The sequence below is a fragment of the Leptosomus discolor genome, chromosome 17 (genome assembly GCF_034619465.1).
Source record: "Leptosomus discolor isolate bLepDis1 chromosome 17, bLepDis1.hap2, whole genome shotgun sequence".
NCBI classification, from domain to species: domain Eukaryota; kingdom Metazoa; phylum Chordata; class Aves; order Leptosomiformes; family Leptosomidae; genus Leptosomus; species Leptosomus discolor.
Genome location: NC_141407.1, coordinates 12,457,572 through 12,470,154, shown reverse-complemented (window position 1 = coordinate 12,470,154; position 12,583 = coordinate 12,457,572). Strand labels below are relative to the sequence as shown.

General features: G+C 49.1%; 1 protein-coding gene across 2 annotated transcripts in view; it reads left to right on the top strand.

Annotated features, from left to right (window-relative positions):
* Positions 1–408: 408 nt before the first annotated feature.
* PMEPA1 (prostate transmembrane protein, androgen induced 1) overlaps positions 409–12,583 on the top strand; it is a 47,008-nt gene continuing 34,833 nt past the window's right edge. For both annotated transcript variants that reach the window (XM_086474819.1, XM_086474818.1), the window contains exon 1: positions 409–511. In XM_086474819.1, the coding sequence (XP_086330945.1) occupies positions 409–511 (103 nt within the window). The remainder of the gene's footprint in view (positions 512–12,583) is intronic.

Genomic DNA, 12,583 nt, shown 5'->3' with positions numbered 1-12,583 from the left:
GGGGGGCGGGAGCGGAGCGGGAGCGGGGAGCGGGCGGGCCGCGCTCCCACCGCGCTCCCACCGCGCCGCTCCGCCGCGCCCCACAAAAGTGCGGGGCTGCCGCGGCCGGGCCCAGCTCAGCCGCGTCCCGGGTCGGAGGGGGCGCGGAGCAGCCGCCGAGCCGAGCCGAGCCGTGCCGAGCCGCTGCGGGGGGCGCTGCGCCGCGCCGTGCCGGGCTGGGTTTTTTATTTCCAATTTTTGATCGCAGCTGCATTTCCCTCCCCCCGCCCCCCCGCGCCGAGGAGGAGCCCCGGCTTTATGTGGTGCTGCCCGGAGAGCGCTCGGCGGCCGTGAAGTTCTTTGTGTCGCCGTCGCCTTCTTTTTTTTTTTTTTTTTTTTTTTTTCTTTCTTTTTTTTTTTTTTTTTTAAATGTATAACTTAATGGGTCTGAACAGCACGGCCGTCGCTATTCAGCCCAATGTGTCCTGCACATGCAACTGCAAAAGGTCTTTGTTCCAGAGCATGGAGATCAGTAAGTACTTGCCCTCCTGCTGCCGCGGGGCCGGCCCCGGCTTCCCCGGGTGTGAGCGCGGGTGGGTGCGAGGGTGCGGGTGTGCTCGGCGGCTCCGCGCCCCCGCCGCGGGCAGGGAAGTTTCCGCGGGGGCTCCCGGCAGCGCCGGGACCCTTCGCTGCGATGCGCTTTCTTTCTCGTGAGTGATCCCCCCCCCCCCCGCCCCCGTGCGAGCTCTTCTCTCTCATCTGTTGCTGTCGGGGTGCGGGTGTGACACGGCGTGACAGTGCGCGGCACCGGGCGGCGGGCCGGGGCGGGGGGCTCCCGGCACAGCCCCCCCCCCCCCTCGGGCTGCCCTCTCCCCGCTCGCCCTCCCGGCATCGCTCATCGCTCCGTGAAATCTTGCAGCTCTTCCCCTCTCGGCTCCGGCACCACCCGCATCTCGCCCCTGCCCCCGCGGCTCAGCCCCGGCTGCTGCAGCCGCCCGTGCCCCGCGGGTTTCCCTCCTGCGGGGGGGAGATGATGCTGGGGGGGGCGGAGGGGGGGGGGGGCGAGCCTCCTGCGGGGGTTTGCACTAGCCCCGGTGCCGGTCACCTCCCCGGCCTTACTGCGGGGGGAGCGCTGCGGTCCGGACACCCGAGTAGGGCTTACGTTTGGGAGCCTGTTCCCCCCGCTGCCAGCCCCTGGGGCTCTTTGTTACGAAGGGCTATTTGCCCTTTTTTTTTAATTAATATTTTTCAACCCTAATAGAGTAGCAGTGAGTATAGTGCCTGACCTAAATATCCACTACTTTTCTGTTTGCTCTTTCCCTCTTGGAAATGAAGTGCTTGAAGGTGAGAGAGAGAGAGAGAATATTGTTGCTGAGGGAGGAGAAATGAGTTGGTTTCTCTGGCAATTTAAAGCGAATGGTATTTTCTGTAAAGGGAGGGTTTTCAAGGCATCCCAGGCTGGGTGGGTTGTCAGGGTTGTACCCCACTTAACACCTTATTCCATCCAGGAAATCTAAACCCTACACAGACTAATGCAAAATGGCCCAAAATGAAAACTTGGGAAAGAGTCTTGATTTTGCATATATTCCTGGCACTGCGATGGGGCAGGCTCGCGCTCGGTGCGCGTAGGGGAGAGTCAGCTGAGCTGTGCCTGTTTCTGCTAGCACAGGGTTTGCCCCGTTACCTCCAGCGGGGTTGCAGAGCAGTATTTTAGAGCCAGCATCTGTCCCTTGGTATTTTGGATGGCTTTTGTCCAGTGTCATCTGCCTTCGCCTTCTCCAGTTTCATCGTTGTTTAATTCAGGTGTCTGAGTCCTGGAGAAGGTCTGTAGGCATTGGTATACCGGGTACTAAAACGTGTTCATTCTGAATTTTAGCATAAACCATACCCTTTGTACTGTATGCACATTTAATCTTGATTTAATCTCATTCGTGTTCAGACAAAACTAAGCTGGATTTGCCTGATTTTATTAACACTACCGGTACTGAATAGACCATTATTCTTTCCTGACTTTAACAGGCCGGGCTAGATGTGCATACCAATAGCAGTGTATAAATAATGAAGATACAGTTCTTTTTTGTGTCAGCCAGTTGGTGAACATAAACTGTGTCCCACAGAATTGCAAGGATGAGAGACTTTACTTTGTGTCTGATCAAGGCTCATGGTTATGATAAAAGTTGTGAATTAAAATGTGTAATGTCTTTTGAAGAAAAAGCTTCTCTTCCAGTCTAACTCTTGGCATGAGGTTTTGTTGGAACAACTCAGGCTTTTAATTTAATTCCTTGACTTTTTAGAAATAGCATATTTTATATTTTTTTTCCCCCATTTTTTCAGCGTATGAAAGGCATGGCAGGAGGCAGGTGCCGGTTACGGGTGGGGGGGGGCAGTGAGACACTGGGGAGACTGGAGGACACCTTGCCTGAATTTGGACGGGTGTTGTGGGAGCCTTGTGCCTGATGCCATATGGCTCCCAAGGTCCTTCCCCACCTTGTCCCCTGCCTGCACTGCGCCTGTCCCCCTGTGTCAGCCACTCAGCTCTGGGGTCCTGGCACTCGGGCGTTGGGTTCCCATTAGCTCCCGGGAACCTTGGACCGAACTCCCTTAATGCTGCCCGCCCTTATTTCGGTTTTGGGCAGGTTTCTTTATCGCCGATGTTATTTATTTATTTCCTGCCGATGGCGGGCAGCATTAGCTCACCTCTGTGAGGGCTTTGGTTGCACTGCAGGGGCTGTTACCTGATCGCTTCCTCCACCTGGGTTCAGTGGAAAGGACAGAGTTGAGCCTTCCTGAAATAGATTCATTATACGGCTTTTTTCCTTCTCCAATCGCTTGATTTTATTTCTCTGTCTGATACGACTTTGAGGGAACCTCAGAGCAGCTACCACCAGATGCTATTTAATTTTCTAGCCAAAAGTCACCATGCAGGAATGCTTCAGGAAAGTGGCATAACTGTAAACTCTGTTAATTTAACCCTCTGATTAGGTTAACTGTACAACTGATCCCCAAAAATATTTCTTTGCAGGCTTTATTCCGTATGGCAGGCTGCAGCGCGGCGGTGGAGGAAGCAGCTGGTTTCTGTGTGTGGCGCTCCCAGATTAGGATTATAAAAGGGCTTTTTGGGGGTGGGGGTGCGGGGGCTCGCCCGCCGCCACCGGGGCTGTAGTGCCAATATGCCGGGCGGCGTTAAGCAGCCAGACGTCTGCGGCAGTGGTCTCTAATCGCTTCGGCTGGGTGAAAGAGGTCAGGGGTGATTGTCGCGGCGGAAGAGTCTGTAAATAACTAATTATTTGGCGCAGGGAGCGGAGCGAGGCGGCCTGCCTGCCTCCCCGCTGGCCTCCCCGCTCGCTCGCCCGGGGCAGCTCAGCTCCTTCCCTCGGCCGCGTCGGTGCGAAACGCCAGCTCCTGCCCGCTCCGGCCAACGCCGTGGCCCCGACGGCCGGGAGGCCTCACGCCTGCGCCAGGGCCGCTTCGCACCCCGTGGGGACTTCTCCTGGAGGGCTTGGGTGCCAAGGGTGGAGATCCTGCCTCTGCGGGGACCTGGGCATCCCTGCGAGGAGAGGATGACTTCAGGCGCAGGGCGTGAGGGCAGGTCGCTCTCTGGGCAGGGTGGCTCTCGGCAGAGGCTTTGCTGGTGGAGTAGTGCAGCAGTTATCCGGAGCGTTCAGGAGTTTAAGAGGTGTCATTACATCTCCCCGAGGAGATGAGGCTGTTCCCCTCGGCTGGCAGCAGCGCTCTGACGCCGGTGTCGGAGCGGCGTGCCCGGCCAGTGGCGGGCTGGGGCGAGCGATCCGTGAGAGCGGGTTTCTGTCCAAGCAAGGACTTCTAGGTTTTCACATTCTTTGGTTTAATAACAAACCAAACGCAGGTGGCTCAACCAGGGATCACATCTCTTTTCCACTTCAGAATGCTTTTTTGGCAAATACGTTTCTTTCCTGACACTGTGTCAGCGGCAGTTACAGCTTCTTCCAGGGCGGAGTGGATAATAACCATCTACTTCTTTATTCCCCCAAAGTTTTCCTCCAGGAGGTAGGAACATGGAGGGAAGCCAGAGCTGCTACCAGTGTTGCAGCAAGGTAGAGAGTGTTTGCACAGCGTATGCTCAGTTTGTGGCATCTTAGTTTGACTTCAGCCAAACCAGGAGTTCCCTGTCTGGCTCTGGCTGTGTGTCCATGACAAGTGCTGCTTTTTGCTGAGATCAGCATCCCAAGGTATGACCTAGGAGGAGCGGAGCATGGATGGCTTTTGCTTACAGTGGCCTAAGAACTGTCTGTGTGTGCCCTTGGCTGTCCCCAAGGCCAAGGTGGTCTGTGGTCCCAGCTCTGTGAGTCCCACCTCTCATACCCAGGGCAGCAGGGAAATTCCTGATTCCCTGAGCCTGGAGAGCACAGGGGTCTTAAAATTACGGTTTATTTTGTGCCCTCAGGCAGTGGTTTTAATCTTGGTGTTCTATAATCAGTGTTGAATGGGAGAATGAAAAGACATAGAGAAGAAAATGGAGGGAAAATAGTCAAACTTTGGGTTTTTTCCTCTGGGTGAACACCTGGATTGCTTTGTGCTGCACAGCAGGACCAGCACACACGGCACCAGAGGTGATCCTGTATAATCAGAGGTGATCAAATATAATGCAAAGTGGAGACAAGACATGGCTAATTCTTCCTTTTCAGTCAGTATCAGAGTATGTTCAGAGGAGGGTGTTTGACACAGTAAATCCTGTTACCTTCTGCCACGAAAGCATCTTGTACCCCCCGAATAAGCCTTTGGTTTGCCTTTGTTTTATTTAGTAGTATGTTTTTAAGATCCTGGTTGTGAGAGGACAAGCACTGAAGGATTTGTGGGGAAACAGCAACCATATTCCTTTCCTTAAACCCAGGAATTCCCAAGACAGGGCCTGGGATCACCCCTGAATTTTCAGGATATTGAATTACCTGAACTACTGCTGCTCCCTTTGCAGATGGAGAGAAGAGTACCTATAAACGTGTGTTCTTACTTATTTTTATTTGCTGTTGCTCACCAAATATACTAATATTTTTAGATTTCCCAGGCTGAGAGTTGGTGGCTAGATAAATCCAGTTTTAGAATGAATTTGTAAACCGAAATTATGAATGGATAGATGTGAGGAGACCTTTCCAAGGGAAATACCAAAATACATGGTGTCACTAATAGACAGTAATTACAACCCAGATTCTTTCCTGAGTAACTCACTGTACAGTCGTGTCTTTTGGTCTTGTTTCAGGTAATAAGAACTGTCAGAATTTGGTAACCCTAATTACTAAAAAAGGTCATTTATTTGCCATGGTGTTTCATGTAAAAACTGACTACCAGTTTGCTTCCTGGAATGGGATCCTGTGCGTGGTGTGTAGTTTGTCTTATCAGATCCCTCAAGTTCTCCGATACATGGTGCATCCGTTGTTGGTGTGCTTCATCAAAGTAATAAAGCCTGGCTGGAAAGCTTGTGAGGAGAGAGGTACAAGGGCCACTTTGCTGCATTTAGGTGGAAGCTTGGCTCACCCCATGAGCACACTCCCAGACGTCCATAACGCAAAGGAATCATTAATGTTGACGGGGATGTTTTATGCAGTGTTCTTCCTGTCTGTGTGGCTAAATTGCCGGGTGATTATTTTATAATTATTTTGGGTGGCAGAAGGTAGGTCACTTGGGCAGATCCCAGGTGAGGACACACATCAGAGACCTGCTCTGGCTGCGAGCAGCGCGGCCGAGTCCGGCCCCAGAGAGGAACAGGGAGGATTTCGGCACAAGGCTGCCCTCCCTGAGGGCAGGATCTGACCCAACATCTCTGTCTTTCCGAGCTGATGCAGTGGGCTGCTGCATTGCTGCTCCGTACTGCCCTGAATGTCACAGTGGTCTTGGAGGTCCTTAAGGGGCGATGCACGAGCGTGGGATGCAGTGGAGCGGTGGGACAGCAGAGCCGGCGTTAAGCCCAGTGCTGCTGTGGCAGGACCCGAGCTGTCAGCGCTGCAGTGCTTGCAGGATGAGACCGTGTACGTGTACACCTCTGAGAGCTGACGAGTTTTCAGTACTTGAAAAAGTGTCGGGGTGCTGGCTTGTGTGTATAGGGTCATAAGCACGTTTGTGAAAGTTAATTGATTTCGTAGTACAAGAAAGTAGTTCAAAAGGAACTGGTTAATGAAGTAGTTAGTAACCAGAGAAAGGAGTTGGGGGGTTTGGGCTTTTTGTTGTTGTTGTTGTTGTTTTTTTTAAAAAGCAGATAAATTTCAGCTGTAGGAGTTTATCATCCAAATCAGAGGATTTGGGGAGCTATTGAGAGTAAAGAGAGCTTTGATGATTTGGCAAGGAATACAGCTTCTAAGGCAGCACTTTGATCTGCATTTTAAATGCTTCTTTGTAATGACAGTTTCACAATTTCTTTTCTCATTTTAAGTCAGTTTTGCTGAGGTATGTTTTGAGAGAAAATAGTAACAGCACACATTATTCTTGTTGGCTTCGGAGCCAGCTAGAACTTGTAGTTCATCCCAGATCTTTTGGCTACTATCGTAAATTTACGATTACACCAGAAAGGAAATTAGTAAAGATGTTAAATATTATCAAAGCTTTGCAAATCTTTTGAAATACCTCCAGTGTGAAACCTAAACTTGCATCAGCATTTTTGCTGTGGTATGTTGTACAGTATTTACCTAAGCATCCACCTAATATTGCAGGTTCCTGATTTAGCTTTTTTTTCCGTCTAAAGGACACATTACTTTTTAGCACATGCATCCTTTTAGTCTTGCATTGCACCTGAAGACCTTGGTTCTGGCAACTCAAGCTTTCTGAAGACAACCTGGTGCTGCTCTAGTGGTGCTATTGGGAACCTTTTTCTTCCCCTTCTATCTACAGCACATCCGCAGATAAATTCTTGTTGGAGGGAGAAGGTTGTTGTCGCCTACATATTCTTATACAAGAGAGCTTGTTGCATTAATTTATCTAGTATGGGTAGAGGAGGAGAGAGAGTAGGAATTGGGAATGTTTATTAATGTGTTAATTTAAATCTTGCATAGCATCCTTCCTTCTTGTAGCCAGTTTGGGGTAGAGTTTATACATCTCTTGGGAAATCAGCAGCCTTAAGGGTGAGGAAAAATAAGCAAGTTTTCCCAAATTGATTTAGAGCTGTGTGGTAGCTCTTCTGGTGCTTCTTTGGCCTCCCCTGAGCTGTGACTCTAAGCTGTACCAGGCTGGCAGCTTTCAGCGTGTGGACCGAGTTCACCTGGTGTGTAGAAGAGGGCACGCATTTCATTTGGAAGCTAAATTAGCCCATGAAGTTTGGCCTTCAGTTACACATAAAGAGTAGCACCTCTGGAGGGCCTTAAACAAATAATAACATTGTGTATACGTTTAACTTGCATCCTTTCCAAACTCGTCAGTAACTTTCTTTAGTAGGACCTTATCCGTGTTATTCTGCTTATCTGTCTGGTACAGGATGCTGATTTGGAGCGTGTGAGGAGGCTGTGTGGCCTTGAGACTTGTAAATTCAGTTGTCTTGCTCAGAGGTGCTACGAGTGCACTGGTGCATGTTGCAGGCTCAGGTTGGCACCAAGTCCACCCTCACATTTAGATATTTTTTTTTTACCTTAACACTGCTTTTTCACTGCATACAGTAAGGTAGCATTGCTAAGGTGACCAGTACAGTATCCCCTTTTTTTCTCCAAATAGTCAGACTTCCAGTTTCTCATCGATGCAAGGCTAGGCTTATGCTCCATCTAGAAGAGAGGGTGTTTCTCTCTGTGTGGTGTATGTTAGTATTGTCACAGGCTGTGGCATTACATAAGATACCTTGCATATCTTTTGAAACTTGCCTCACAAGTTGTTGGTGTTGGTGGATGTCCACAGGGCTTTCAAGTGGTTCACACATTTGTGTTCAGTGTATTCAGTCTCGCACGTATCTTTAATAAAATGCCTCAGACTGCCTAATTTTTCACTTGCAGTATACATTCAAATATGTGCGTTTAGAAAGGCAAGTGCTTTTGCACGTGGCAGTTCTCTGATCCTTTCATGAGACCCTGCTTGTGCCTGTGATGGTTTGCTGGCGTGAGGTTTGTGCACTTCAGCAGGTGCAACAGGATTTCCCACATTTGCAAACTTGGCCCAAGCAGCCCAGCAAAGCAGAATTTAGCCTTGGAGAATGAAAGCTGATTAACCCCCAGACTTGAAGCGTACGGAGAATGAAAAGAGGTACTTGCCCAAAAATCAATACTACTTTTCAAGAACATACGCAGGACGTGGTTTGGGGATTTTTTTTCCATCTCTTCATTCTGTCCGATATGTAAAGTAGCTGGTTTGTTACTCTAACCCCCTACAAATGATTGTCAGTAATAATTCTGTAAAACTATGAATCAACTCTGCATGACTTTGTGCAAATAGACTGAGTAATTTCTTTGTTCTTTTCGTCTTACTTTGTAATTGGAGTCTGTGAAAGCCCAAAGGTTTGGTCTTGTGGAAAGCATGATTCATTTATTGGTGTCTGTGCCGACTAGTTATCTTTCAGTAATTCCAGAGTGCTGCTACAAGCCAAGAGTGATTCATACATGGCTAAGTGCACAAACAAATGGGGTCATGGCCATCTGCAGAAACTTTTCTAATCTATTTATGGTATCGGAGAAAGAAGTGGGTGTATTAAGGATGATGGAAGAGGTGTCAATTACATTAGTGAATATAACCGGTTAAGTAACACTCACCATTACTCAAAACCACATCTGCTCATTGCTAAAGATCACGACAGTAGGTCCTATTTAAATGTTCGCACAGGTCTGATGTGAGAGACAGATTGAGTGTTTAGGTGTCTCCTAAGGAGCTCACCACCATAACTGCTGTGGTAGTCCCTTCTACCTTCCTTGAGATTTAGACATTAGCTTGCACTGTGAGTATTTGTACTTGCAAAGTCCGGTGCTCTGCTGTCGCAGACCTCAGTCATTATACGCTTTACGTGCAGAATTTGGCCTAATACTTAGTCAACTTGAAACAACATGATGATCAGTGATAGAGTTTCTCATTTACACACCAGGCAGAACGGCTCTGCAGTATCTTAGTAGAGACAGTGGTGTCAGAGGAGTCTGTTTTCCTTCCAAATGCATCTTCAGTGCGTTAAAATCTTAGAGGGAAGATGACCTGCATCTTATGAGGTAGCCTTCCTCTACTTCTCTCCCACTTCACTGGTTGTGAGAACTAATTTTCCCCTTTGTAGCTCTGGTGACAAAACAGCCCTGGCTGCAGCTGTGTCAGAATTGCTTTGTTCAAATTGTAGCCTTTCGCTTTCGGGGAGGCAGTTTGCTCCTGCCGTGCTTGCGGGTGGAGGAGCTGGACCCCTGGGCTGGCACTTGGGTGCCTGAGTTGATTGTGAGAAGGAGGGAGTTTGAGACTAGTGATAGGACATAGCAGGGGCAAGAAGCATCCTGAGGCATATGGATGAGGGCAGCTGGCGAGCAAGCTCTGGATCACTTACTGCCAGCGCCTGCCTGCTCTTCAGTCTTGCACGCTGCAGCTGGCTTTGTAGCTGAGGTACGTGTATCCAACAGGATCTTATGCTTGCAGAGCACGTGGTGGTCTCATAGTACTTTAGAAACATCCCACGTCTACAGGATGGATGAGCATTACTCCGGAGGCGAGCTGAAGGCACAGGTGGACCAGCACCATGAGGTTTGGAAGCGGCTGAGGCCCCATCTCCCCAGGCCCCGGGAGACTCGCGCAGTCACTGCTCGGTTGTGTTTGATTTCAAAGGACTTGACTGGAGCACAGAGCTCACGGACTCAAATTTCTGTAAATTGAATTTAAGCATCTGTGCTGGCCAAAAATATGGAAGAATTTGGCAACATATCGTTGTTGTCCTTTTACTGGCATTTTGAACGCTGTGACCATTTCTGCTGCACCCTCGCTGCATGTGCTCTCATGGAGGGAGATGGGGCCCTGGCTGACACACCGAATATGCTGTTGGAGGGGGAAGTGACCCAGACTTTTGCCCAAAGGACTGATGAGCCTCTCCTGATGTCTGAACAGCTTTCTTCTTCTGCTCTTGCTTTATTTAAGTCAACAGATTGTGTAAGCCACATGCTAGATTTACCTGCAGGGCAAGTGGGAAGGAAGAGTGCCATTTGGATGAATTCCCAAGAGACGTCTAACCGCTGAGCGTTAAGACTAACATTTCCAAGCCCAAGTTCCTACAACCATCCTCCTGAATCTGCTCGCTGCCGTCTCCTTCGTCCACGTGTGACGCACCCGCAGCTTTGGCTGCGAGGACGAGTACCCGGGGAAGCTGCCTGCTGTGGCCGCTCGCCGGCGGGTCTCCTGCAGGTTGGGCTGTGTGCTGAACGAGCTTGGAAATTCTCCCCCTTAGTGGTTTCTGTTTAATATTATGATTAATATTGTTATTTCTTATAAAAACAAAAAGTCCCCCTGAAAGCGAAGCTGTGCCCCGAGCCTCCCGCACCCTCCCGTGCTATGTTTTCCACGGTGGTGAGGGTACCGGCTGGCTGTTAGAGCCGTGGGGATGAAACCCACAGCTCAGCAGCTTAAATGACCCAGGGTTGGGCTTGTTCTTGGTGCATGCTCCAGACTTGAAACCAGGCTGGATTTCCTTGTGCTCTTCACAAGTATCGGTGCAATGAGACCCAGTTCCTTGAGAGCTGGAAAACCTCGGTGTCCCCTGCACTGGCCTGCTGCATGGGCTTGGCTTCACTGAAGGCAGATGTCTCGCCTACTTCCCTGGAGGAGCAGGTCCTGCTCTCTCCGTGTTTTTTTTCATTGTTTCCACCGTTGTTCCACCTTACCAAGGGTGGTCTCTTGGCTTCAATAACTTAGAACGACATACACAGATTAGGCTCCTCAGCGCTGAGCTCTGTAAGTACCTTGACCTGCCAGGTGCTGCCTTTAGGACACTTAAGGAACAACATGATTTATGGACACTTTTTTCACAGAAATCAGGGTAAAATTATCTGAAATTGCAATAATTTCCCATATAATAAACAGGAATCTCGCTTTTATTGTTACACTTATATTACTGTAATGGGACTTTGCTTGAATCGGAAGATGCATTTTCGAGTTCAGTGTCTCCCTCTTCAGCGTGCTGAGACACACACATGAGGTGTGTAACACTTAATGATGCTGATCACTGCTGTGTAATGCAGTGAGTATTTTCTGTTTCTCTAGTGTGACTTACTTGTGGCAGTATATACACATGGCACCTTTTTCAGCTTCTGCTGTGAATGCAGGCGATGGCTGTCCTGTCAACGGACGTGCAGAGGTCTCTGCATGGGGGTCCGATGTGCTCCAAGCAACGCGCAGAGCAAACTGGGGGGTTACAAATGTATTCTGTCTCTCTGATAGCTTTTAATCCTCATTGTTCTCATGGGTTTTCTTGATAAATACTTCTCAACATCCACTGACTGGCCATCCAGGCCTGAATCATAAGGAACAATAAACGTAATGGACAGCCTCAATTTAATAGATTCACTACGAGCTTTTTATTAGTGCAGCTTTTTTTTGAAGGAAAAAAAAAAAAAAGAAACAAAACGAAACAAAACAAAAGAAGAAAGATGACTGCATTTATTTCATTTAAGTTCAGAAAGTAGCTCTTTCAAATCTGAGGGAAGCATGCCTGAGTGGGCTCAGTTCAGCTAATTTGGTTGTGCAGCGAGGGAAGGATCCATCCTGCTGTGCAGCCTGCAGAGCACTGGCTGGTCTCGAGTGGGTTAACTGCCCATGCAGATGTTCAGGAATGTCTTTTTTGACTTGACGGTGGGGTTTCGCTGCTCTTCAGACCACAAGTGCACTCCAGTCGCAGCAGGTTCATGCTTTTCATCCTCTCCCATTCCTTCTGTTTGCTCAGGAAGGGATCATGCTGTATCTTGCAGCCGTGTGTCCTCCTTGGTTACGCTTCTAGAGATTTGCAGACCCACGTTAAGCATCTATTAAATTAAGCAAAATGGCCTTTAGAAAGCTACATTTCAAGTGGAAGAAATGCTTTATGTAACATAGGGGTATGTGAGGGGACCTAGATACAAGCTTAAATTGGCTGTTACGAAATAGGTATAATTGGTTTTTTGCACAGTGATTTTACGGCTTCTGCGTTTAATGAAACGTTTGATGAAATCCTGCATCCAGTCCACACACAGATGAGGAGATGGGGGTTGAGGAGCCTGAGTAATGGGATTTGTTCTAGGAACAGCCTTGCCCTCGTTTGCAAAATCTGACATACCTGTCATTTGCTGAGGCTCTGCTTTGTTCGTCTGGAGCAGTGCTTTCCTCTTGCCTGCGTTTGCCCTTCGGTTTCCCCTGCAGCACTCAGCCACCCAGTGTCAGGGCTGGGCAGGGGAAGGGGTATCTCTTACTGTGGTTTTAACTACTTGCAGGTGAAAAATGCAAAACTCTTGCAGCTGTACCCTCCAAACTGTGCACATGCCAAGAGCTGCAGCTTTGTTTTCCAGCCTGATCAATGCAGTTAAAGTTGTGTGATTTAGTAGCTGGAGACACTTCTTTGGGCTTGGTGTGAGAGAGTGACTGCTTTGCTTTCCCCCTTGGGGATGTCTGGGGAAGCTTCTGAGGCTTCCCCAGTTGTGGCCAGGGCCAGGTGATGCTGTGGGGCTGGGATCGGCAGCCT